Below are 27930 nucleotides of genomic sequence, written 5' to 3'. Positions count from 1 at the left end.
TAACGGAAACAAGAGTCAGTAACGGAAACAAGAGTCAGTAACGGAAACAAGAGTCAGTAACGGAAACAAGAGTCAGTAACGGAAACAAGAGTCAGTAACGGAAACAAGAGTCAGTAACGGAAACACGAGTCAGTAACGGAAACAAGAGTCAGTAACGGAAACAAGAGTCAGTAACGGAAACAAGAGTCAGTAACGGAAACAAGAGTCAGTAACGGAAACAAGAGTCAGTAACGGAAACACGAGTCAGTAACGGAAACAAGAGTCAGTAACAGAAACACGAGTCAGTAACGGAAACACGAGTCAGTAACGGAAACAAGAGTCAGTAACGGAAACAAGAGTCAGTAACGGAAACAAGAGTCAGTAACGGGAACAAGAGTCAGTAACGGAAACAAGAGTCAGTAACGGAAACAAGAGTCAGTAACGGAAACAAGAGTCAGTAACAGAAACACGAGTCAGTAACGGAAACAAGAGTCAGTAACGGAAACAAGAGTCAGTAACGGAAACAAGAGTCAGTAACGGAAACAAGAGTCAGTAACGGAAACACGAGTCAGTAACGGAAACAAGAGTCAGTAACGGAAACACGAGTCAGTAACGGAAACACGAGTCAGTAGAGTCAAGAGACGGACAGGAAACAGCCGGACTGAACTTCCGTCCAGAAAAAGCTGAATCTGCAGCCAAAACGTTCAAATTAAAACTTCTTTCGCTGACAGAGGGTTAGTATAAGTCTGTACGAGTCTAAAACTGTGGCTTTTGTTTAGAAAGGGGGAAATTTGGAAAATTTATGAATTTCAGGAGAACAGGACAGAGTCCAACATGCTGCCAGGCAAAGAACTCTGGCTATTTTCATGGAGGATGGGCGGGCCACTTACAAGCCACTTACAAGCCACTTACAAGCCACTTACAAGCCACTTACAAGCCACTTAAAAGATAATGTAAAGTCATTTTGGCGCTAGCGGCTGCGTGTGCACACCATTAGCTCCAGGTGTGGAATGTGCACTTGGCCGGATTGGGTCTGTTCCAATCCGGCCAAGTCTGTGAAAGATATGAGGCTTTGAAATTTGCTGAAAATGGCCTCTCAGTTGCGGCCTTGTCATGACCACGCCCAATAGTTTTAAAAAAATGTAGTTGATAATTTTGAAAGCCACATGGGTTGGGGACATGTTGGCCTAAATTGGAGACTTTCCATTGAAAACTCGGGGATCAGGGGCCAGAAGTTCAAGAGGTACGATTTTGAAGGTTTGAGGTTCGGGCCAAGATGGCCGACTTCCTGTAGCATTTAGGGCGGGGTCATAATATCATTTTTGACATGTCCTGACGTGGACTATGTCCCTGGCCAATGTCACTTTTGTACCATGATTTTTTTTGCGACCACTCCTCCATTGGGTCAATGTAAACTGCCTGTTTGAGGGGGCGCCACAGAGCCATCTTTTATTATTCTCTCTCGCGAACCCCACCCAAAATTAGAGCTTGCGGAGCACTACGTTTTGACCCCTGTTACTTGCGAATCGGTTCACGTTTGCTACGTGAATTCTTGCGTTTTCGTCCCCCGTTATTGATTTTAATGAGTCCCTCGCGGGACACTGCGTGTCCGTTGCTCGGGCCTAATTATATTATTTACCGGCCACCAGGATGATGGGCTGCTTCTCGTTAGTTTAGGCTCATAGTTTACATTAAGTATCTATAATAATAATAATATTATTCTTACGTACCGGCCACCAGGATGATGGGCTGCTTCTCGGTAGTTTAGTTTGTAGTTTACATTAAGTATCTTTAATAATAATAATATTATTCTTACGTACCGGCCACCAGGATGATGGGCTGCTTCTCCGGGTGCAGCTCCATCTGCCGGGCCACCCACGGCCCGTCGAAGTGGGCGTACCACCAGCCCTTCTTCTTGGGCGCCGGCTCCTTGAACTGGTCGCTGGGACGGATGAACGGGATCCGGAAGAAACGCTGCTGTCGATTCAGCGCCGCCTCCAGCGCCCGGGCGGGGACGGGCGGGGCCGCCTGCTGCTGCGCTGTGATTGGACAGAGACGGGAGAGGGCGTGAGAGAGAGTGAGGGCACAGCCAATCACAGCCCGGCGCAGAGTCAGCGACCCGTCAGAGAAACGTCAGAGGTTTGTTTAGATTAAAGCCTGGCGTTTCCGGCGTGTCTCTGACTCTGCGGGACAGAAACCAACCGCGCCCAAGTCAAATCCAGCTGTTAGGGGTCAAAGGTTAAGGAGAAGCACAGAGGGACGGGCCAGAGAGGCTGAACAGGAGTCCGGTCTAAAGCCTGTTTCCTTTTTTATAAACTGGTCTAAACAAAGACCTGGGGCTCCTGCAGGGGGCGCTGCAGGACACAGGGACGTCCCAGAACAAACTACACTCAGAGTTTGGTGATTCATCAGAGAACTTTAACTAAACTAAACCACAGCGGCGGAGACCGGACACAGAAGAAGGTCCAGTTTGTTCCTCACGAAGTCACGGAGCAGAGAAGCCCAGACCTCCTGATCCACCTCCTCCAGACATGTCCCTGGAACACCTCCTGAGGGAGAGCCCAGGAGCTCCTCAGTCTCTCCTCTACTCCGAGCTCCTCACTCTGTAACGAGGCCAGCTGGACCGGCCGCACCAGCCCCACAGCTCCCTCTAGTGGCCCGGACCACCAGGTGCTTCATACGAGCCTCAACCCTCAGTCTGAGCCTGAGCTCTGAGGGTCATTCAGGCTCTAGAGGAGGAGTTCATCTAGAGGAGGAGTTCATCTAGAGGAGGAGTTCATCTAGAGGAGGAGTTCACCTCGGGGTGGTGTTGTCAGTGAGGGACGGAGCGTGAGATCCACAGACGGGTGTGTCGTGGTGAAGAGGGAGCTTCAGCTGTGGTCATGAGATCTGGGTAACGACCGAAAGGTGATCGCGGATACAGGCGGCTGAACTGAGCTTCCTTCACAGGGCGGCTGGGGGGGAGGAGCTCAGTTCCCCGGGGGGAGCTCAGAGTAGCATTGCTGCTCCATCTAGAGGAGAGACTGAGGAGCTCCTGTTCCAGGCAGGTCCTACTGGGAGGAGGCCCAGACCCAGGAGTAAGTAGTAACATGAGACAGAAGCTGCGAGTGGAACCTCTACAGGCTCCTCCTCCTGAGCTCCAGGGCGACCTTCTCCACTACAACACCAGAGATAACGGAGTCGCAGAGAAATGTGAACATCTGAGCAGGAGTTATAAAACCAGAAACAGTTTGTTTTTCCGGACGAGTCACAGACGCTCGAGGTTTGTCCTTCGCTGAATCACCGCGTTCAAACTGAGAGGAAACCACTCGGCTCCACTTCAGCCGCGGAGAGGCTGCGAGCATCCTGAAACAACCCGGAACCGACCCAAAAACACACAGAGACGAGCTCATCCTCCTGCTCCTCCGCCTCCTGCTCCGCCTCCTGCTCCTCCACCTCCACCGCCTGCTCCACTTCAGCCGCGGAGAGGCTGCGAGCATCCTGAAACAACCTGGAACCCCCAAACACAGCAGAGATGAGCTCATCCTCCTCCCGCTCATCCTCCTCCTGCTCCTCGCTGTGTCCGCCTCCCGCCTGCCCCCCCGCCTCGTCCTCCTCGCTGTGTCCGCCTCCCGCCTGCCCCCCTGTCGCTCCGCTGGTTCAGAAACTCGCCCTAAATTAAATGAAAGTCATATTTGCGGAAAATGGCCTCTCGCTCGACCTCGTCCTGGGAAAATGAGCTGGAAAATTCCCCAAACTCTTTGCTCTTAATGAGATTTTTCATATTTTAATTCACTTTCATTAGTTTGTTTTTCATTGTTTTTGCGGCTTCCATCGTTCAGCAACAGTTGAGGAAAGTTAAGGGGAGAGAGTTCTGCAAAAGCCCAGCTCACATCACTACAGTCAGTCTGGTTTAAAGCCACTCTGCGGAGCATCCAGGGGAACGAAAACCCGAACATCACTACAGTCAGTCTGGTTTAAAGCCACTCTGCGGAGCATTCAGGGGAACCAAAAACCCGAGACACGGATCTGGTTCAGTTTTGGAATAAACTCGTTATTTGAGAAAATTTCCCTTGTTTTTTTGGATTCAAAGCTCAATAAATGAGGCAGGAAATGACCATATTTGGACAACAGCATCATCTCGGTCACAGGCTTTCGTGCTACACGTGGATACCAAACATGGCAGTATTTGTGAATGAATAAACGTGGGAAAGACCAGGGAGACTCAGACATGATGGAGTTAATCCTACAAACTTCTCCAATTTTTTTTTAAATGTTCAAATTTAGTTTTTTATATTTTATCATTTCTTTTTGAATTTCTATTTTCTTTTTTTTCCTTTTCCATATTTTTTTTCTTTTTCAAAACTTTTACAATTTAGAAAAATGTCAAAATTCTTTTCACAATTTTTCAAAAAATTATTCCCAAATTTTCCAATTTCTTAAAAAAGATCTACTTAAAAATAAAAAGTACATTCCTTTTTTTTTTTTAATTATTTCTATTTCAAAACTTTTCCAATTTTCAACAATGAGCTCACATTTTTTCTTTTCTTAAATCTTCAAAAAATAAATTCCAAAATTTTTCAATTTCTTAAAACAAAAAGGATCATTTTCTTTTATTTCTGTTTAACATTTTTTTTTTTTTTTCAAAACTTTTTTGATTTTTAAAAATGTCAAAATTCCTAAAAAAAAATATATATATATTCTAAAATTTTCAAAACTTTCCCCAAATTTCCAAACCTTTGTTTTATTTTTTCAAAATGTTCTAAACTGACTTCCTGGATAAATTGTCTCAAAGCTAAAAAATGTCAGAGAATAAAGATCATGAAGACAGAGTTTGTTTTTGACTCAGAGTTAAAGCTCCGCAGTGTGGCTTTAAAGGAATAGGCCACCGTTTTTACACACTGAGATATGTTCTTACCTCACCTTAGCCGAGTTAATATATCCCCGTCTGGTCTTTGTCCGTGCGCTCACACATACGCAGCCTCTCCCACATGTCATATAGCTCCAAAAAAGCTCACGATAGAAGCTACCAAGCTCTTCCACGTGTTCCCTATTTAAATAAAGTTACGTGAAGTGTTTTCATGCCAAGTATATTTACACAGAAATGTAACATGTCGATTTTATAAGCAGATAAAAAGGGGGACTATATTGTGAGGCGTAATGATACGAGGAGTAAAACGTCCGCACAGTAACTCCTAAAGACTTCCCCGCTCACTTCCGTCAGTAGAAGCTGCGTGACTAAGACGACGGGGATATATTAACTCGGCTAAGGTTAGGTAAGAACATATCTCAGTGTGTAAAAACGGTGGCCTGTTCCTTTAAGAGGAGCAGCTCGTTTAAAGCTCTGCAGTGTGGCTTTAAGAGGAGAAGCTCGTTTAAAGACCAGGAAGCAGAAACGTCCCGTTAATGACTCGGACTAAGGACACAGTGAAGCCTGGTCCCGGGGCAGTGAGAGGGTTAAACACACAGAGTCAGACTTACGTGTTTTCATGGGCGGAGCCAGATCTGAAACATAACAACGCGTCACAGACATGAAGCTCATGCAGAGACAGGCGTGTGCAGGAGGACACGGGAACATCACGGGATAAAACATGGGATAAAACACGGAAAAAACACGGAAAATCACGGAAAAAAATGAGAGAATTACCATGAAACTCAAGAGAGAACCCTGTGACGGAGAGGATCAGGTTAAACGTTTCCTTCAGTTGGACTTCATTACAAACAGTGAAAAGTGGGATTAAAGCGACCGGTTCCGTTTCAGATCCTTCTGGACCCGCCTGACTTTACTCTGCCTGTGTTTGAAGAGTTTCCATCGGCCACGTCATGGTTAACCCGCGCTTTGAGAGCCCGGTCAGTTTCCATGGAAACAGCCAAAAGCAAAGCCGCTCGCTCAGCTTCCCCCCGGGCGTTACAGATCAGCTGATTCACAGGCAGGTGGAAGCTCGCTCTGACCTGAGCTTTCAGGCTGCGGCGTTCAGGGGCTGCTCTGGAACCGGGAAAACGCAGCACCAGCAGAGACACTGAAGCAGCGCCGGCAGAGAGGCTCCAAAGCTGACAGACCATAATGACCTCAGAGACCCAAAACCGGGATTTTCCGTTTTTTATATTTATTTTACTTTTTTTTTTACACATTGTGATTGCTAAACACGGTCAGCAACACATATAACGAACTGAATGGACGTTTGAAATATGTCTCCAGGGCCAGTGGACCGAGGAGCCGCTGATTTACACAATATTTAGACATGTTTACACCATGGTCTGGGTGAATCCTGGACTCTGATTGGCTGGTGCATTATTTTGGTGTAACCGCACACGTAGTCCGGTAGTTAAATCACTGGGATGTCACTCCGCTGTGGCGTCGCCATAGCAACGCCTGACACAGCTGAGTCAGATAAAGGCGTAATTAGTGACTGACAGGAACGTATGAGATGGATTTAGTGTTTGCTAAATGTTTGTAGAGGAGAGTGAGCAGCTAGGTTAGCTACTGTTAATAACATATGAGCTTTACATTTCTATTGGAAACGGTTAAGGCTATTCATCATTTTCAGGCGCACATAAAATGATCCTGCATTGAAGCATCTTTGTCTGGATTACTAAAGTCAAACATAAAAGTTTCAGTTGGGGGGGCCCAGGTGTGAGCGACTCCAAAAAATGTGACGAAAAAGACAAAAAAAAGACAAAAAAAAGACAAAAAAAAGACAAAAAAAAGACAAAAAATGTGACAAAAAACGACAAAAAAAGACAGAAAATGTAACAAAAAAAGACAAAAAAAGACAAAAGGACAAAAAAAGACAAAAAAGACAAAAAAAGACAAAAAATGTGACAAAAAAAGACAAAAAAAGACAAAAAATGTGACAAAAAAAGACAAAAAAAAGACAAAAAATAAACCTAAAAAAGACAAAAAATGTGACAAAAAAAGACAAAAAAAAAAAAAGACAAAAAATGTGACAAAAAACGACAAAAAAGACACAAAAAAAGACAAAAAAAAGACAAAAAAGACAAAAAAAGACAAAAAAAGACACAAAAAGACACAAAAAAAGACAAAAAATGTGACAAAAAAAGACTAAAAAAAAACAAAAAAACAAAAAAACAAAAAAAAAAAAAGAAAAAAAATGTGACAAAAAAAGAAAAAAAATGTGACAAAAAATGTGACAAAAAAAGACAAAAAAATGACAAAAACTAAGGTAAATAACTGGTGCCCCCGAGTGCCGCATATCGGTGGTTCCTTCCAGGGAAAAGTGTTTCCGGGTTAGTCCTGTTGTGTTGTGATTCTGTGCTGATGTTGTGTCGTTGAGCCTGACTGAGATCCTCGTAATAGCTGCGGAGAATGACTCGCTCTGAGACCAGCCTTCAGTGACCGGCTAATAACCCACACAAAATAGTCCCGTAGTCTGGCAGATTTAGTGACTTTAGTCAATGAAAAACACATTTATTATAAATGTTAGGTTTGTGGGACCCTGGTATAAGCGGATTAAACATTAGACGCTATAATGCAGGAGGAACTCCGACGCACAGCGGAGTCATTATAACTGAAGATGAATCATCTCCTCCACACAGGAGAACACGCCCTCTTTAGGGGAAGCCCCGCCTCCTCGCCGTGCGCTGACTGCAGCTCATGTGACAGGAGGGGGTGTGGTCGTGTCGCTCTGAGCCTCGTCTTTCCGAAGATTAAAGCTGGTTTCTGTCCCTGATGGATCGAACATGGCGGCAGGTCAGACTTTACCTTTGGCGTCGTTCACGATGGCGTCAAAGAGACGACGCCACGTTTAAGGGAAGGTGGAGTTCAGGAACGTGACGCCGCTGAGCATCATGGGAGTCGCAGCAGTAACAAAGCGACTCCACAGCTAACGCAGCTCATGCTAGTAAAGTGTATGCTAGCAGCTGCAAACATGGCGGATCTCCACGGTAACGGGGGCATCCGTCCACAGGAGCCTCCATGTAAAAGTCTGTGGTCACGACCGGCTCCACTTGGTTTGCGTTTCCATCGCTCTGTAGAACATGGCGGCGTCTCCATGGCAACCCGCTTTGCTTTGGGCCGTATCCATGGAGACTGTACCTGCTTGGCCCTAAAACAACTGTAAAGTGGCCTAATGGAAGCACTTCAAACACTCTGGAACAAACAGCAGCTCAGAGGTTTTTACCGTAGTCTGTGATGGACTTGGGCGCTCGCTGATCGCCGTCCGTGTTCCTCTTCTTGTTCTTGGACTTCCAGGCGTGATAGACCTTCAGGCGCCGGTGGAACTCCTCCCTGCAGGCGGCCAGCAGCTCGATGTCTGAGAGAACACCAGAGAACATCAGGACTGAAGAACAGCAGCTCCACGTCTGACACAAACACTGAGGAACATCAGGAACTGAGGAACAGCAGCTCCACGTCTGACACAAACACCAGAGAAGGTCCGTGTGAGGCTGCAGTACCGACACTCACCACAGGAGGTGTTGATGGCGTCTCGCAGCTCGGCGTATTTCCACTTGCTCAGCTCGTGTTTCTTGGCTCCAGCGGCGGCTTTGGAGGCCTGCACCTGCGGACCTCTGCACACACATGGACAAACACACACACACACACACACACACACACACACACACACACACACACACACACACACACACACACACACACACACACACACACACACACACACATACATACACACGCACACACACACACACACACACACACACACACACGTGAAAACAAGAGTGAGCAGCAGGGGGCGCTCACGAACACAGACGCTTTCAGCAGAGTTCATGAACTTTGTGACGCTCAGAGTTCTCCCTGAGTCCGTTTCCTCCGGTTTCCCCCAGAGACTAAAACATGCACAATAGGGTCCCAATCGGGTGGAGGAAAGAAGTGGGAGGAGGAGCGGGGGTTGAAAAAGTCACATCTCTCCTTTTCTTAACTCTGAAGATGAGCGAACGTTAGATTAGGCCGATTAAAGCTTCTGTTCCTGATCCTGATCCTGAAGGTCCCGGGACAGTGACTCGTCTCAGCTCAAATAAAGGATTTCACACATTTTTGCCCAAGTTTTACTTTAATTTTTTTCCCTTTTTTTTGTTTTTCCCAATGTTTGTCCCATTTTTCAACTTTTTTGTTTTACTTTGGCCTCAATTTTTTCTTGTTTTCCCATTTTTTCCCACTCATTTTTCCTCATCTTTTATTACCAGTATTTCCCCCCATTTTTTCAATAATTCCCCACATGACTCCAGACGTGGATGAAGGAAGGAGATCCTGCTCTACATCAGGGGTCGGCAACGTCAGGCCCGGGGGCCAAATCTGGCCCTCCAGCTCAGAACCTCTGGCCCTCAAGATGACTTTGAGAAACATTATTACACAAATCAGAGAGTACGTTTAACACTATTAGAGTTAAATGGGAGAAACAAAGGTAGAAATGCACCCGATGAGCTCTTATATTATGCACAACACTGGCATTAGAAGGAAGTGCACTGGGAAAGAATCATCGTTTTAAGGCGAGACACTGCAGGTGAATAGGGGAAAACAAATAAATGTAGAGACGTCAATTTGAAACTTGCTGAACATCACAGATATAAATATGAGACAAAAATGTGTTGCACTTTTTCTGTCATTTTAAGTTTCCACATAAAAATAAGGCATTGTGAGCATTAAAATGGCCAAAATTGCCAATATTTTGGGCAACGAAATCAAAATATTGAATTGATCCAGATTAAATGGTTTTATTTTATTGACATATTAGTGACTAAGATTTTTTCAGAGGGATTTTGGATATTTTGTTTAGTTTTTCAATAAACTAATCATCAGTGAAAAAATCTGTAAAAATTCCGCCTGTTTTTTGGGTTTCAAAGCTGAATAAATCAGGCTAGGAATTAGATATTAAAAAATCCCTCTGAAAAAACCTTCAGAATGTTGTTGTGTCTCAGCCTGTAAAGTTTGGAGTCTGTGGGAGCTTCTATAAGGGCTCAGGCTCTGCCCGAGTGCGGCTTCTCTCATTCAGAGAAAACCAGCCCTGAAGTTTTGTAGCGAGTGCGCATGCTCGGCCCGTTCTTCCACTTTTCCGCTCCAGCGTCTCGCAGGAGGAAAAACACCATATTTGGGTGAAAGCGTCATCACGGGGCCCCTTAGCAGGACACGTGGATGTCAAATCTGTCAATATTTATGAATGAAAACCCGCGGGAAAGACTTTCTACGCCGACAAAAAAATGACAAAAATGTCACAAAAAAATGACAAAAATGACAAAAATTGGACAAAAATTTGACAAAAATAACATAAAAAAATGACAAAAAAGACAAAAAAATGACAAAAAATTGAAAAAATAAAAGACAAAAATTTGACAAAAAATGACAAGACAAAAAAATGAAAAAAATTGACAAAAAAATGACAAAAAAATGACAAAAAAATGACAAAAAAGACAAAAAAATGACAAAAAATGACAAAAATAAGACAAAAATAAGACAAAAAATGACAAAAAAATGAAAAAAAAAAAAAAATGACAAAAATTTGACAAAAAATGACAAAAAGTAACAAAAAAAAGGACCACAATTTGACAAAAATTTGACAAAAAAATGGACAAAAAAATGACAAAAAATTGACAAAAATGTGACAAAAAATGACAGCGCAGCAGCTACTTCCGGGTCGCCCCCACCTCGCAGACAAAACATCATCAAATAAACATCATCATTTTTATATCTGACATGAAAACTAAGATGTAAAGGGAGGAAAACAGATACAAATCTCCACTTCCACCACTGCGGGAAACATCAATACTTTCACCTAAAGTGTCTCGCCTTAAGGAAGAAATGACATGAATCTACTTGAATGAACAGATTAAATCTAAGGTTTGAGGAGATCTGGTCTGAGACGAGATAAAACCTGTGGTAGTCGCTATTCTCTTAATTCAGATCATTTTGTGTCATTTCACGTTAAAATCAATTATTTGTTTGATTTCAAGTGGGTTTTATTCTTGTTCCGTTGGCGCTACAACTGAACATAGAAGAACTTTTATTTAAGCCATTTCAAGTCATTTCTCTCGTTTAAGATGTTTCCAGTGTTGTGCTTTACTTGAATAATCAGCGGCTTCGGCCTCGGTCTGCCCCCCCTGCTCTACGTCCTACATCAGTGTTTTAAACTCCATGTAGTAACTTCACATTTCCTCATGGTCTCGTATATTCCCTCCTCTGCTCGAGTTCGCTGAAGGGCAGGTTCCAGAACGTGTCTCCTTTAAACCCTGAGAAAGACGAGGAGACGAGGAGCCGAGGAGACGAGGAGCCCATGGAGCCCATGGAGCCGATGGAGCCGATGGAGCCGACGGATTCGTGAACGAGGAGAAAAACGAAAAGCTCCGTTTGGCTGAAAGTGACGGGGGCCGTTTTGCTGTGATATCTTCTTCAGCTTCAGCCCGAGGTGTTTCTGAGCGCTCTTCAGTCTGACAGAGAAACTCTTCACTCCCGACAGAGACAGAGTCTGAGCGTTGCCGACGGCGACGGCGTCTCCTCAGCCTCCGACAGGTGAGACGTCATGAGGAGGAACCAGAGCCTCCTCCTCAGGCCGTCATTATGTCCAGGACACGGTCTCATCACGGATTCACTTTATATTAACCATAATACAATATAATACATGATACATAATACAAGGAAATATGTGGGAAAATGATCAGGATTATTTCTTTTTTTAAATGTGGCAAAAAAGAGAAAAAGGGAAAAACATAAAAAATAGGTTGAAAAAAAAATGCTAGAAAAAAAAATCAAATATGGGAAAATGTGAATAATAATAATAATAATTGTGTAAAAATTCAGGGGAAAATGTAAAAAATACAAGAAAAGATGTGAGAGAAAAAAATAATAATAATAATAATACACGAATAAATGTGTTGTTTTTTTCTTTTAATATGGACCATCATTTTAGTGTCCGGAATAAAGTCAATAATAATTATGAAAATTATAAAAATAATATTAGATTAAATTAAATTAAATATGTGGAAAAAAATATAAATTCCAGATTTTAGTTTTTTTTTTAAAGAAATGTGGCAAAAAGTGTGAAAAATGCAAAGACAAAAAACATTGGGAAAAATATAAAATTGAGAAAAATCTGAAAACAAAAACAAAACATTTTTATCGTGGAAATGTAGAAAATGCAGGAAAAGATGTGGGAGAAAAATGGCTAAATAATGCAGGGATGCTCTGAAAAACAAACGTGGGGAAAACCTTTGAAAAATAGACTTGTCTCCAAAAACAATTTAAATTCCAGATTTTTTTTATGTTTAAGAAATGTGGCAAAACATTTTAAAAATGCAAAGAAAAAATGTAGGAGAAAAACATAAAAATTAGGTTGAAAAAAATTATTAAAAAAAATTTAAAATAGGGGAAAATAAAAAAAAAAAACGATTTTTTTTTAAATTGTGTAAAAAATCCGGGGGAAAATGTAAAAAATGCAAGAAAAGATGTGAGAGAAAAAAGTGCAAAATAATACAGGAGATAAATGTGTTGTTTTTATGAGTGTTTTTTCTTTTAATATGGACCATTTTAGTGTCCGGAATAAAGTCAATAATAATAATGATAATGATAAGAATAAAAATAATAATAGATTAAATTAAATACGTGAAAAAAATATATTAAAAAAAATATTCCAGATTTTTTTTTTTTAAGAAATGTGGCAAAAAGTGTGAAAAATGCAAAGACAAAAAACATTGGGAAAAATATAAAATTGAGAAAAATCTGAAAACAAAAACAAAACATTTTTTATCGTGTAAAAATTTTGGGGGGAAATGTAGAAAATGCAGGAAAAGATGTGAAAAAATAATGCAGGGATGCACTGAAAAACAAAACCTTTGAAAAATAAAATTCCAGATTTTTTTTATGTTTAAGAAATGTGGCAAAACATTTTAAAAATGCAAAGAAAAACTGTAGGAGAAAAACATAAAAATTAGGTTGAAAAAAATGCTAAAAAAATAATAAAATAGGGGAAAATAAATTAAAAAAAAATCGATTTTTTTTTAATTGTGTAAAAAATTCAGGGGGAAAATGTAAAAAATGCAAGAAAAGATGTGTGAGAAAAAAGTGCAAAATAATACAGGAGATAAATGTGTTGTTTTTATATGGACCATCATTTTAGTGTCCGGAATAAAGACAATAATAATAATGATAATGATAATAATAATAATACTACATTAAATTAAATTAAATATGTGGTAAAAATATATTCCAGATTTTAGTTTTTTTTTAAAGAAATGTGGCAAAAAGTGTGAAAAATGCAAAGACAAAAAACATTGGGAAAAATATAAAAATTAGGTTGAAAAAAAAGAAATAACATCAAGAAAATTCTAGATTTTTTTTATCGTGTAAAAATTTGGGGGAAATGTAGAAAATGCAGGAAAAGATGTGAAAAAAAAAAATCAAAATAATGCAATGAAAAACAAATGTGGGGAAAACCTTTGAAGAAATGCAAAGGAAAAAAAGTAGGAGAAAAACATAAAAATTAGGTTGAAAAAAATGCAAAAAATAAAATAAAATGGGGAAAATGTGGGGGAAAAAATTGAGATTTTTTTCAAATTGTAGTAAAGTTCAGTATCAGAGGTTTAGACTAGTTCACACTAATGGAATCATGAAGAAGAAGCTAACAGGCTAACGGGCTAAGCTAACTGCAGCTAGCTCCACTTAAACAGTATTTACAGCCAAGTCTGAGTGAAACAATGATCTCCGTAGTGAAATAACATCCTCCCTCAGTCCCTTTGTCTTTCCTGTCAGCGTCGGATTTACTCTCCTGTTTATGTCTGTGATCAGGACCCAGCTGGAAGGTTATATTGTACATGTTTTAGGTCAGAACGGGGGAAGCAGATTACGGTGTTTTTCCTTGGTTTGTAAAAGTCTGGTCTCTGAGCATCGCAAAGTTCATGAGGCGAGAAAACAAACTCCTGGAGCTGCAGATCTGTGTGAGGAGTTAGGAAACGAGGAGTTAGGAGGCATTAGGAGAGGAGGAGGAGGAGGAGGAGGAGGAGGAGGAGGAGGAGGAGGAGGAGCTTCTGCCGAGATCGACCTCCTGATTATCACAGAACAAACTCAGATTCACAGAGGCTGATTGGACCCGATGGAGAAGAGCGAGCGTGGAAGTAAAAGCACAGAGTTTGAGAGATGTTTGTGAGACGTTTGTGAGGCGTGTGTGAGACGTGTGTGAGACGTTTGTGAGGCGTGTGTGAGACGTGTGTGAGACGTGTGTGAGGCGTGTGTGAGATGTGTGTGAGACGTGTGTGAGACGTGTGTGAGACGTGTGTGAGACGTGTGTGAGACGTGTGTGAGACGTTTGAGACGCACCGAGACAGGAGCTCAGACATTTCTTTGGCCATTTCTTCCCTGGAAACAAGTTCAAACAAGTCAAGACGGAGCACGAACAAAGACACTTCACTTTGTTTGTGATGGGACTGGTCTTCAGTGTGAGGTTCATGGAGAGGCGCCTTTTTACACTGTCCTCATTTCAGCCACATTTTGTTTTCCTCACGTTTCCCTCCCCTGTATTTTCCCAATTTTCTGAATTTTCCCTGTAGTTTTTCACCCCCCCCACATTTTCTTCCTTCTTATTCTTCTTTTTATTTATTTTCATTGTTCTCATCCCCTCTTATTTCCACACCAATTATTTCCTAATCTGTTTCCTCATTTTCCCAGATTTTCTGCCATTTCCCCCCCGTCCCCTTTCATTTTTTCCTCAAAAAACGTCCCCATTTTTATTTATTTTTTCTTAATTTCTTTGCCCAATTTCTACCCTTTTTTTTTTTTACATTATTTATTAGTTTCTCTTTTTCTCCATATGAACCATGTTAATGTGAGTGATGTTTTGGTGAGGCTCTTGTGTACTGTGTTCAGTAAGTATATACAGTAAGTATATGCAGTAAGTATATACAGTAAGTACAGTATATTCAGTGATAGTGGACGTACATGGTGAGGCTCTTGTGTACTGTGTTCTGTAAGTATATACAGTAAGTATATGCAGTAAGTATATACAGTAAGTACAGTATATTCAGTGATAGTGGACGTACATGTGAGGCTCTTGTGTACTGTGTTCTGTAAGTATATGCAGTATAAATACAGTATATTCAGTGATAGTGGACGTACATGGTGAGGCTCTGGTGTACTGTGTTCTGTAAGTATATACAGTAAGTATACACAGTAAGTATACTCAGTAAGTACAGTATATTCAGTGATAGTGGACGTACATGGTGAGGCTCTGGTGTACTGTGTTCTGTAAGTATATACAGTAAGTATACACAGTAAGTATACTCAGTAAGTACAGTATATTCAGTGATGATGGACGTACATGGTGAGGCTCTTGTGTACTGTGTTCTGTAAGTATATGCAGTATAAGTACAGTATATTCAGTGATAGTGGACGTACATGGTGAGGCTCTTGTGTACTGTGTTCTGTAAGTATATGCAGTATAAGTACAGTATATTCAGTGATGATGGACGTACATGGTGAGGCTCTTGTGTACTGTGTTCTGTAAGTATATGCAGTATAAGTACAGTATATTCAGTGATGATGGACGTACATGGTGAGGCTCTTGTGTACTTGTATTCTGTAAGTATATGCAGTATAAGTACAGTATATTCAGTGATCATGGACGTACATGTGAGGCTCTTGTGTACTTGTATTCTGTAAGTATATGCAGTATAAGTACAGTATATTCAGTGATCATGGCTGTACATGGTGAGGCTCTTGTGTACTGTGTTCTGTAAGTATATGCAGTATAAATACAGTATATTCAGTGATCATGGACGTACATGTGAGGCTCTTGTGTACTGTGTTCTGTAAGTATATACAGTAAGTATACTCAGTAAGTACAGTATATTCAGTGATCATGGACGTACATGTGAGGCTCTTGTGTACTGTGTTCTGTAAGTATATGCAGTATAAATACAGTATATTCAGTGATAGTGGACGTACATGGTGAGGCTCTTGTGTACTGTGTTCTGTAAGTATATGCAGTATAAGTACAGTATATTCAGTGATCATGGACGTACATGTGAGGCTCTTGTGTACTGTGTTCTGTAAGTATATGCAGTATAAGTACAGTATATTCAGTGATGATGGACGTACATGGTGAGGCTCTTGTGTACTTGTATTCTGTAAGTATATGCAGTATAAGTACAGTATATTCAGTGATCATGGACGTACATGTGAGGCTCTTGTGTACTTGTATTCTGTAAGTATATGCAGTATAAGTACAGTATATTCAGTGATCATGGCTGTACATGGTGAGGCTCTTGTGTACTGTGTTCTGTAAGTATATGCAGTATAAATACAGTATATTCAGTGATCATGGACGTACATGTGAGGCTCTTGTGTACTGTGTTCTGTAAGTATATGCAGTATAAATACAGTATATTCAGTGATAGTGGACGTACATGGTGAGGCTCTTGTGTACTGTGTTCTGTAAGTATATGCAGTATAAATACAGTATATTCAGTGATCATGGACGTACATGTGAGGCTCTTGTGTACTGTGTTCTGTAAGTATATACAGTAAGTATACTCAGTAAGTACAGTATATTCAGTGATAGTGGACGTACATGTGAGGCTCTTGTGTACTGTGTTCTGTAAGTATATGCAGTATAAGTACAGTATATTCAGTGATAGTGGACGTACATGTGAGGCTCTTGTGTACTGTGTTCTGTAAGTATATACAGTAAGTATATGCAGTATAAATACAGTATATTCAGTGATGATGGACGTACATGGTGAGGCTCTTGAGCCGCGGTCCCGTCGCTCTGTGGAGGAGGCGGAGTCACAGTCACATCAGGATTATTCACATTTAACGAGGATTATGGGATTATTATGGGATTATTATGGGATTACTGCGGCTCGGGCGTCGTTAAGAGGATTATCCGGATCATTATTTCACTGGATTCTTTACAAACTCGTTATTTCATTAACTCTCGGTCCCTGAATCACAGAAACATCGATCACGACGAGCAGGATTTCAGAGATTCTGATGAAATCTGGCCACGTTCAGGATCACGAACAAGATTTACCTCATTTCTCAGGGTCAATCAAGAGAGTTTACTTTTTCCCCAACATTTTTCACATTTCTTTCCCCAATTTGTATTTTTTTTCTTTCATTTTTCGCCCAATTTGTTCCACAATTACTCCCCACTTTTTTCCTTTTCTTTCCCTATTTTTATCCCAATTAATTTCCCTACATTGAGTTGCCTTGTCCAATTTTAGAATTTTTCACAATTTTTCTTTCATTTTTACCAATATTTTCTAACACTCTTTCACACTTTTTTCTCCATCCCCCATTCATTTTTTAAATTTCTTTCTCCAGTTAAACTTCCCTTTATCTCATATTTTTTTTCAAATTTTCTAAAAATTTTTAATGAACAAATTTCCAACCTTTTCAAAAAATTTCCACTTTTTTTTTTTATTTCCCCTCATTTTATTGTGATTTATTCCCTATTTTTTAATTTAACCTTTATTTAACCAAGAAATTAATCAATTCTTTTGAAAATATTTCCCCAATTTCAATTTTTTTTCTTTCATTTTTGGTTCCAAGTTTTTCCTCAATTAATCCCCACTTTCTTCAATTTATTATTTAAATTTAAATTTTTCCTACATTTTTTTTCAATTTTTCCCCTATTTTTCTTTCACTCTTTCACACTTTTTTCTCCATCCCCCCTTCATCTTTTAAATTTCTTTCTCCAATTAAACTTCCCTTTATCTCATATTTTTTTCTAATTTTCTACATGTTTTTAATGAAAAAATTTCCAACCTTTTCAAAAAATGTCAACTTTTTTTCATAATTTCTTTGCCCAGTTTGTGTTATTTTATTTTTTTCATTTTCCCCTCATTTTATCCTAATTTATTCACTATTTTTTATTTAACCAAGAAAGTTCCCTAATGGTTTTCTATATTTTTAATCAATTCTATCGAAAATATTTTTTTTCTGTCATTTTTCCTTCCAAGTTGTTCCCCATTTAATGCCCAATTTTTTCATATTATTAATTCAATTGTTCCTACATTTTTTTCAAATTTTCCCAATTTTTCGAACATTGTTTGACACTTTTTTCTCTCCATCCCCTTCATCTTTTTCAATTTTATTTCTTAATTTCTTTCCCCAATTAAACTCCCTTTATTATATATTTTACCCAATTCTTTTTTTTCATTTTCCCAAATCTTTTCCTCAAAAACTTTCCAATTTATTCACTTTTTTTATTTATTTCTTTGCCCAATTTCTATTATTTATTTATCTTTTATTTAACCAGGAAAGTTCTCTAATGGTTTTCCTTTTTTTTTTTATTAATTCTTTCTAAAATATTTTCCCAATTTTATTTTAGAATTTATTTTTTCTTAAGATTTTTATTATTATTATTAAAATATATTATAAAAATATTATTATTTTGACATTTTTATAATTTAAACCACTTCCTTTTCCCCACATTTCTCGACACTGGAGATAAACTCATTATTGTAAATTGTAAACAGTGTTTCTGATATTATTTTTAGATGATATTGTGATATTATACATTATATATTAGATTTTATATATATATAAAAGGTGATTAACTTCATGCATTTGTGAAAGAACTTCAGTTTCCCTGTGAGGTTTCCCTGTGAGGTCATTCGTTGTTAGGCGGCGACGGCATGCGGCGGCGGCGGTGGAGAAAAGGGGGCGGGGTTAGGATCAGGATTAGAGGAGGAGTCACAGATCTCATCAGGGGGAGTGTCCGGGATTAAAAAGGTTAGAATAAGTCAAAGGTTTTTGGTCTTACGCTGCTCGCTCTGGAGACGACGGGACGGACGAGCCGTTACTGAAGAAACAAAACAAAGAGATGAGGAAACAAACGAGACGAGAAGAAACAAACGAGACGAGAAGATACTGAGGAAACAAACGAGACGAGAAGATACTGAAGAAACAAACGAGACGAGAAGATACTGAAGAAACAAACGAGACGAGAAGATACTGAAGAAACAAACGAGACGAGAAGATACTGAGGAAACAAAGAGATGAAGAAACAAACGAGACGAGAAGAAACAAACGAGACGAGAAGAACCTGAAGAAACAAACGAGACGAGAAGATACTGAAGAAACAAACGAGACGAGAAGATACTGAAGAAACAAAACAAAGACATGAAGAAACAAACGAGACGAGAAGAACCTGAAGAAACAAACGAGACGAGAAGATACTGAGGAAACAAAGAGATGAAGAAACAAACGAGACGAGAAGAAACAAACGAGACGAGAAGAACCTGAAGAAACAAACGAGACGAGAAGATACTGAAGAAACAAAACAAAGACATGAAGAAACAAACGAGACGAGAAGATACTGAGGAAACAAAACAAAGACATGAAGAAACAAACGAGACGAGAAGATACTGAAGAAACAAACGAGACGAGAAGATACTGAAGAAACAAACGAGACGAGAAGATACTGAAGAAACAAAACAAAGACATGAAGAAACAAACGAGACGAGAAGATACTGAGGAAACAAAACAAAGACATGAAGAAACAAACGAGACGAGAAGATACTGAAGAAACAAACGAGACGAGAAGATACTGAGGAAACAAACGAGACGAGAAGATACTGAAGAAACAAAACAAAGACATGAAGAAACAAACGAGACGAGAAGAAACAAACGAGACGAGAAGAAACAAACGAGACGAGAAGAAACAAACGAGACGAGAAGAAACAAACGAGACGAGAAGATACTGAAGAAACAAACGAGACGAGAAGATACTGAGGAAACAAAACAAAGACATGAAGAAACAAAACAAAGACATGAAGAAACAAAGACATGAAGAAACAAAACAAAGACATGAAGAAACAAACGAGACGAGAAGATACTGAGGAAACAAACGAGACGAGAAGATACTGAAGAAACAAACGAGACGAGAAGAACCTGAAGAAACAAAACAAAGACATGAAGAAACAAACGAGACGAGAAGAACCTGAAGAAACAAACGAGACGAGAAGATACTGAGGAAACAAAGAGATGAAGAAACAAACGAGACGAGAAGAAACAAACGAGACGAGAAGAACCTGAAGAAACAAAACAAAGAGATGAAGAAACAAACGAGACGAGAAGATACTGAGGAAACAAAGAGATGAAGAAACAAACGAGACGAGAAGAAACAAACGAGACGAGAAGAACCTGAAGAAACAAACGAGACGAGAAGATACTGAAGAAACAAACGAGACGAGAAGATACTGAAGAAACAAACGAGACGAGAAGATACTGAGGAAACAAAGAGATGAAGAAACAAACGAGACGAGAAGAAACAAACGAGACGAGAAGAACCTGAAGAAACAAAACAAAGAGATGAAGAAACAAACGAGACGAGAAGATACTGAGGAAACAAAGAGATGAAGAAACAAACGAGACGAGAAGAAACAAACGAGACGAGAAGAACCTGAAGAAACAAACGAGACGAGAAGAAACTGAAGAAACAAACGAGACGAGAAGATACTGAGGAAACAAACGAGACGAGAAGATACTGAAGAAACAAAACAAAGACATGAAGAAACAAACGAGACGAGAAGATACTGAAGAAACAAACGAGACGAGAAGATACTGAGGAAACAAAACAAAGACATGAAGAAACAAACGAGACGAGAAGATACTGAAGAAACAAACGAGACGAGAAGATACTGAAGAAACAAACGAGACGAGAAGATACTGAAGAAACAAAACAAAGACATGAAGAAACAAACGAGACGAGAAGATACTGAAGAAACAAACGAGACGAGAAGATACTGAAGAAACAAAACAAAGAGATGAAGAACCTGGAACTGAAAAGGTTAAACTCCGTCCAAACCAACATGTGAAAACCAAGAGTGAAAATGATTCAGACGTGTCAAAGTAAAGGTGAGAGGGAGTGGTTCTTGTATGTGTGGTGTACGGGTGTGTCTGGGGTGTGGTATGTTTGGGTCACAGGTGTGTCTGGGCGTGAAGAGCGCCCGCCTCGTACCTGCTGTGTGGTGTACGGGTGTGTCTGAGGTGTGGTATGTTTGGTGTACGGGTGTGTCTGAGCGTGAAGAGCGCCCGCCTCGTTCCTGCTGTGTGGTGTACGGGTGTGTCTGAGGTGTGGTATGTTTGGTGTACGGGTGTGTCTGGGCGTGAAGAGCGCCCGCCTCGTGCTTCGTACCTGCTGTGTGGTGTACGGGTGTGTCTGAGGTGTGGTATGTTTGGTGCACAGGTGTGTCTGAGCGTGAAGAGCGCCCGCCTCGTACCTGCTGTGTGGTGTACGGGTGTGTCTGAGGTGTGGTATGTTTGGTGTACGGGTGTGTCTGAGCGTGAAGAGCGCCCGCCTCGTTCCTGCTGTGTGGTGTACGGGTGTGTCTGAGGTGTGGTATGTTTGGGTCACAGGTGTGTCTGAGCGTGAAGAGCGCCCGCCTCGTACCTGCTGTGTGGTGCACAGGTGTGTCTGAGCGTGAAGAGCGCCCGCTTCGTGCTTCGTACCTGCTGTTTGGTGCACGGGTGAGTCTGAGCGTGAAGAGCGCCCGCCTCGTACCTGCTGTGTGGTGTACAGGTGTGTCTGAGCATGAAGAGCGCCCGCCTCGTACCTGCTGTGTGGTGCACGGGTGTGTCTGAGCATGAAGAGCGCCCGCTTCGTTCCTCCACACTCTCTCTGGTGGATGTGTGGTGTACAGGTGTGTCTGAGGTGTGGTATGTTTGGTGTACAGGTGTGTCTGAGCGTGAAGAGCGCCCGCCTCGTACCTTCTGTGTGGTGTACAGGTGTGTCTGAGGTGTGGTATGTTTGGTGTACAGGTGTGTCTGAGCGTGAAGAGCGCCCACTTCGTACCTGCGCAGCCCAGCGTCGCTGCTCTCCTCGGGGATGAGCTCGGACTCGCTCTGGGCGATCCTCAGCGCGAGCTCGCGGTCTCGTCGCTCCTGCTCCATCACGGCCTGACGACTCGCCTCCTCCTCACGCTCCACCAGCAGCTGCGCCTCCATCTCCACCTGGAGGAGAGAGAGCCGAGTCAGAGCCCTGAGGAGCACCACATGAGAGTGAGGTCCTCTGTGCATGAGGAGCACCACATGAGAGTGAGGAGCACCACATGAGAGTGAGGAGCACCACATGAGAGTGAGGAGCACCACATGAGAGTGAGGAGCACCACATGACAGTGAGGAGCACCACATGATAGTGAGGAGCACCACATGAGAGTGAGGTCCTCTGTACATGAGGAGCACCACATGATAGTGAGGTCCTCTGTGCAGCCCTGAGGAGCACCACATGATAGTGAGGAGCACCACATGAGAGTGAGGAGCACCACATGAGAGTGAGGAGCACCACATGAGAGTGAGGAGCACCACATGAGAGTGAGGAGCACCACATGAGAGTGAGGAGCACCACATGAGAGTGAGGAGCACCACATGATAGTGAGGAGCACCACATGAGAGTGAGGTCCTCTGTACATGAGGAGCACCACATGAGAGTGAGGAGCACCACATGATAGAGAGGTCCTCATGAAAATTAAAATAATTTGGTCATTTCAGTCAGTTCCTCCTGAAGGTCTCGCTCTGTGAGTCAGTTCCTCCTGTGCTCCAGCGTCTCCAGGGCCACGTTTGTCTGCCTCTGGGCCTCTGGGCCTCTGGGCCTCTGGGCCTCTGGGCCTCTGGGCCTCTGGGCCTCTGGGCCTCTGGGCCTCTGGGCCTCTGGGCCTCTGGGCCTCTGGGCCTCTGGGCCTCTGGGCCTCAGGGCTCTGGGCCTCAGGGCTCTGGGCCTCAGGGACGGAGCTCTGGTCATTGAGATTCTGTGTTTGTCTGAGAGGACGGATGTTTCTGCCTCGGGTCACGGCTCCACAGGGACAGAAGAAAAACTCAGAGCTTTATCTCCACACACGTCCTCACTCTGAGGTGAACGTTTACTGGAGAATAAACATGAGGAGAAAATGTGCTGCAGGTTTGGATCTGGTGTAGTTTTTATTTTACTAACGAGAGAAGAGTGAAAATAAATCAGTAAATCCATCAGAAACAGATGAGACGTGAGTCTGTAAAGGAAATGACCATATTTGGAGAACAGCCTTTCCTGCTACACGTGGATACCAAACATGTCAGTGTTTGTGAATGAATAAGCGTCAGAAAGGAAATATTCAGAACTGTTTCCAAAACTTTCAAAAATGTTAATTTTTTCTCTCCAAAATGCATGAATTTAAAATAAAATAAAAAATAAAACATTGATTTAAATTTTTACCAACATTTTCCAAAAATAAACATTTCCAATATTAAAAAAAAAGTTACATTAAAAAAAAAAAATTCCCCCCAAAAAATTTTTTCTGAAAATTTCAAAAACATTTTCAAAGCATAAAATACAAAAAAAAATGTCTAAAGATTAAAAAGAAAAAAGAAATTCTAAAACTGTTCCAAAAAGTTTCCCTAAATCCCCAACCCCAAAATTGAAAAAAATGTACATAAATTAAAAAAAAAAAAAAATTTAAACACAAAATTGAAAACAAAAAATCAAAAAAAAAAATTCCAAACTGTTCCATAACTTTCCAAATACATATATATTTTTACATTTTTATTTGACATATTAACGATTATATAACTATTCCAAAACTGTCACTTCCTGGTTAATCTCGGGCTCACAGAATAAACCTCTGACTCTGATGTTTCCGTAAAGATGTTTGATTCTCAGCAGGAGCTTCAGAGGTTCGTGTTCTCGTGTTCCCGTTTCCTGGACTGATGTAAACGCCGTGTTGTTATTATGGGCTTGTTATTGGGCCGGCGGTGCTGATGTGAGGCCAGACTCGGCTCCGGCGGCGGCGGCGGCTCTGGCGGCGGCGGCGGAGCATTAGCATAGATCACCTCGCGCCGCGTTTGTTTCCCATTTTCTCCACAAAAGAGAAATAATTTGTGTTTTTAGGGGGAGACGGATCGTGTCTGCGTGAGGCGCGAATATCAACGAGCCGGAGGAGTGTGAGCGGAAAGGCAAGTGCGGGGGGGGAGGATGAGGGAGGGGGGGCACAGGGGGGAGGCGTGTGGGTGAGGGAGGGAGGGGGGCACGAGGGGGAGGCGTGTGGGTGAGAGCAGCAGCAGAGAGGTGAGATTACAGCTCAGGTTCTTTCAGGACACAATCTTTTCACACATTTATTCCAATACCCGACCTTTTTTATCCCCACGATTTCACTTTCAGATTTGTTGTTATTTTTCTTCGTATTTTCCCTTTTCTCTCGTGTTTGTGACATTTCCTTTTTCTTTTTCATAAAGGTTCCTTATTTCCTCTCGTTTTGTTGCTCAGGTTTGGGTGAAATGGAGTTTTTAGGCCTGGTTTTCTGATGCAGGGAAAGTGCACGACCTGAAGAGCCTTTCGTGCTACACGTGGATACCAAACATGTCAGGGTTTGGAGTCTTTCGTGCTAATCAAAGATGTTGAAAATGTAAAAAAGAACAAAATTGAAAATGTACATTTATTTATTTTGCAAACTTTTCCCAAACGTTTTCAATATTTGCAAAAAAATAAATAAATCAATTTTTTTTTTTATAATTTTAATCTTTTTGAAAAATTTGATTTCTATAATTTTTGGGAAAATTTGGATTGTCCTTTAGATTTTATAAATTTTCATTTTTTTGAAATTTTGAATATTTTTTATATTTTAAATATTTTTTTCTTTACAATTTTGCAAAATGTTCAAAAAAATATTTAAATAAATAAATTGAAAATGTATTTTTTATTTATTTTTTTACATTTATTATTTATTATAATTTAGAAATTTTTTCTACACGTGGATACCAAACATGTCAGGGTTTGGAGCGAAAGAGCGACACGTTTGGCACAGTCGTCTCCAATGTCAGTGTAAAATAAAAATATTCAAAATTGAAAATATAAATAAATACAAATTTAGAAAATCAAAATCCAAATTTTTACCAAAAATATATATATATTTTTTTCCCATAAAGACACTAAAATGTAAACACATTTTGAATATTTTTTTGAACATTTTGCAAATTTGTAAAGAAAAAAATATAAAAAATATTCAAAATTTTAAAAAAAATGCAATATACAATATACAAAAATACAAAATAAAATCCAAATTTTCCCAAAAAATACAAAAATCTAATTTTTCAAAAAGATTAAAATGTTAAAAAAAATGATTTATTTTTTTGCAAATATTGAAAACGTTTGGAAAAGTTTGCAAAATTGCAAAATTAAAAAAAACACATTTTCAATTTTGTTCTTTTTTACATTTTCTATATCTTTATGATTTTTTTTAGATTATATAAATCTCCGGTTCAAAGCAACAAACCAGAGTTTTAACTTTAACCATCGCCCCCTAGTGGTCCTCTGTCTGCAGCCACGACTCCTTCTTTTTACAGCAGGAGTTACACGTCAATATGCAGCGGATTTTCATGAAATCAGCAGCGTTTTGTTGCTTCTGATCCAGAGAAGCTTCTGTGGAGCCAAACGTCTCCCATATACAACCATAGATTTCCTATACCCACCACCTCAGTTTGAAACTACCGGCTCTAGAACGACATTAAGCTTAAGTTACAGCAGCTTTTTGCTCATGTTCTGTTGTTCATATTAAGCTGCAGCTCATTCACATTGACTTTTTCAAATGAAATGAAATTCACATAAGAATTTCTGATCACATTTGCATTTGTGTTTGAATCATTTGTTTCTGACGTGAAACAGCTGCATATTAAACATCAGTTTAGCTTCTCCTTCCTATCGTGTTGTGTTTTGGGGGCGTGTTGGAGTGGGATTCTGTCAGGTGGTCCTCAGTTTGAGAAACACTGCACTACGGGGACAATAACGTAAACAAACAAACAAACAAACAAACAAACAACGGTTTCACTTCAGAGTCTGGACGTTTGGGGCTGAATGACCCGAGTGTCCTTTACAAAATCAACATGTTTATTCCTTTGAAAGAACCGAAGCACTGAGGGAGTTTCCACACGGGGAAAATACAGTTCTGAAGTGATATAAAGGTCAGAATGTCCCAGAGGGGAGGGGGGAGAGAGGGGGGAGAGAGGGGGGAGGAGGGGGGAGGAGTTTAGCGAGGGGCAGATGGACACAGACGGGATCCCGGCTCTGACCCTGTGGACGATTCCCCCGGAGACGCCGAACCTGAATCATCTGAATAAACAGAGGACGGAGCGGACGGACGAACAGACGGACGGGTTTAAACGCAGCTCAGTCCGAGACACCAGCGCCTCACACTGCGCCTCACACTGCGCCTCACGCTGCGCCTCACACAGCCACACATCAACTCGTCTAAGCTCAGGTGAGAACATGTTCCTTTAAATCCACGGCCAAAGGAACCAGCGCGTTGTCGTCATGTTCCTACTCACTGGGGAAGGGCACTCGTTGTAGTTCCACGACTCACCTGCAGGCGGCGCTCTTCCTCCTCTCTCTTCTTCCTCTCCTCCTCCTCCTGTTTCCTCTTCAGCTCCATCTCCGCCTTCCTACAAGCACAAAGTCAGAGAAAGGAAACAGGGGTCAGTTTGTGTTTAACCTGCAGCGCCCCCTGGTGTCTGGGAGCTCCATCTTTGTGTTTAAACTGCAGCGCCCCCTGGTGTCTGGGAGCTCCATTTTTGTGTTAAAACTTTCGCCCAAACTCTGACGAATCACCCAATTATGGAAACTTCCCCGTGAACTGTTCCCAGGGAGGATTCTCGCCCCATTAGCGTCCGACAAATCGCTCACAGGTTTTGTCTGTTTTGCACTTTTTATGAACTTCCTCCTGAGCCGGAACGACGACGAGCCGCAGTTTCAGAAAGTGGAGGAACATCCTGACAAAAACATCGGAAAAAGCTCCTGGAGAGAGAGATTTAAACACATGCACCAGCACGGTCGGCTTCACCCACTGTGGGGGTTTAGTGTTCACCCCTTAACCCCCACCTGAACTGAGCACACTTCCTCTAGTCTGGCTTTACCCCAATCCAAAAGCTTCTGGAAAAAAGCAACAAAACTGAGACGAAAACAATGATGGAAATGTGACAAAAAAGTGACGAAAAATTGATAAAAATGTGACAAAAAAAAATAAAAAAATAACCAAAAAATATGACAAAAAATGACAAAAATGTGACAAAATGTGACAAAATGTGACAAAAAAAATTACAAAAAAAAGAGAAAACAAAGACAAAAATGTGACAAAAGTGAAAAAAATATGACAAAAAAATGACAAAAAAAACTACGACAATATGATAAAAAATTGACGAACAAATTACAAAAATGTGACAAAAAATTACAAAAATGTGATTAAAATTTGCCCAAAAAATCACTAAAAAATTACAAAAAAAATTACAAAAAAACTACGACAATTTCACAAAAAATGACAAAAATGTGACAAAATGTGACAATTTTTTTTCCACAAAAATGTGATTAAAATTTGACAAAAAATTACAAAAAAATTACAAAAATGTGACAAAAATGTGACAAAAAATTACAAAAAAAAGAAAAAACAAAGACAAAAATGTGACAAAAAAATGACTAAAAAATTACGACAATGTGACAAAAATGTGATAAAAAATTGACGAACAAATTACAATAATGTGATTAAAATTTGCCCAAAAAATCACTAAAAAATTGAAAAAAAAATTACAAAAAAAAAGACAAAAATGTGACAAAAAAAGACAATAAAGTTACATAAATGAGTTGAATCCCCACAAAAAAATGATGGAAATAAATGTGATGATGTGAGGAAGAAGATCGTCTCGGTTCAGGCGGGAGTTAAGAGGATAAATCTGAGGGTTTTGTTGGATCTGATGAACGACTCTGGTTTTAAAGATGGAGGCTGAACTCTGGCTGAACACGGGTGTGACGGAGGAGGACGGGGTGTGGGGCGGGTGGGGGGGCGGGACGGGGCGGGGGGGGGGGGGGGGCGGGACAGCGAGGAGTGATGGAGGTGGCGGTGTTCGTTCCGCGTCGCTTCTCTCTGATGTGAGACATTAACGTCTTTATGAGTCTCGTCTCCCAAACTCCAGAGCGAAGAGCGAGATCCCAGAGGACGCGGGAAAGTCACACCCGTCTCACCCTCACACCCGTCTCACCCTCTCACCTGTCTCACCCT

General features: G+C 40.8%; 2 protein-coding genes across 2 annotated transcripts in view; both read right to left on the bottom strand.

Annotated features, from left to right (window-relative positions):
- Window positions 1-27930, bottom strand: part of LOC306974463 (unconventional myosin-VI-like) — a 139783-nt gene that overhangs the window by 6544 nt on the left and 105309 nt on the right. Inside the window, exons 25-32 of the mRNA XM_079571714.1 lie at window positions 26245-26323; window positions 21717-21874; window positions 18684-18722; window positions 16650-16682; window positions 14237-14275; window positions 8384-8487; window positions 8100-8231; window positions 1800-2018 (exon numbers count right to left, since the gene is read on the bottom strand). Of these exons, the coding sequence (XP_079427840.1) occupies window positions 1800-2018; window positions 8100-8231; window positions 8384-8487; window positions 14237-14275; window positions 16650-16682; window positions 18684-18722; window positions 21717-21874; window positions 26245-26323 (803 nt within the window). The remainder of the gene's footprint in view (window positions 1-1799; window positions 2019-8099; window positions 8232-8383; window positions 8488-14236; window positions 14276-16649; window positions 16683-18683; window positions 18723-21716; window positions 21875-26244; window positions 26324-27930) is intronic.
- senp6a (SUMO specific peptidase 6a) overlaps window positions 8841-27930 on the bottom strand; it is a 165678-nt gene continuing 146588 nt past the window's right edge. The window contains exon 22 of the mRNA XM_079571696.1: window positions 8841-8853. The gene's annotated coding sequence lies outside the window, so the exon portion shown is untranslated. The remainder of the gene's footprint in view (window positions 8854-27930) is intronic.

This window comes from Gobius niger, assembly GCF_951799975.1.
Source record: "Gobius niger genome assembly, chromosome: 15".
NCBI lineage: Eukaryota > Metazoa > Chordata > Actinopteri > Gobiiformes > Gobiidae > Gobius > Gobius niger.
Note: the sequence above shows the minus strand (reverse complement) of the source record. Positions and strands in the feature narration are given on the sequence as shown.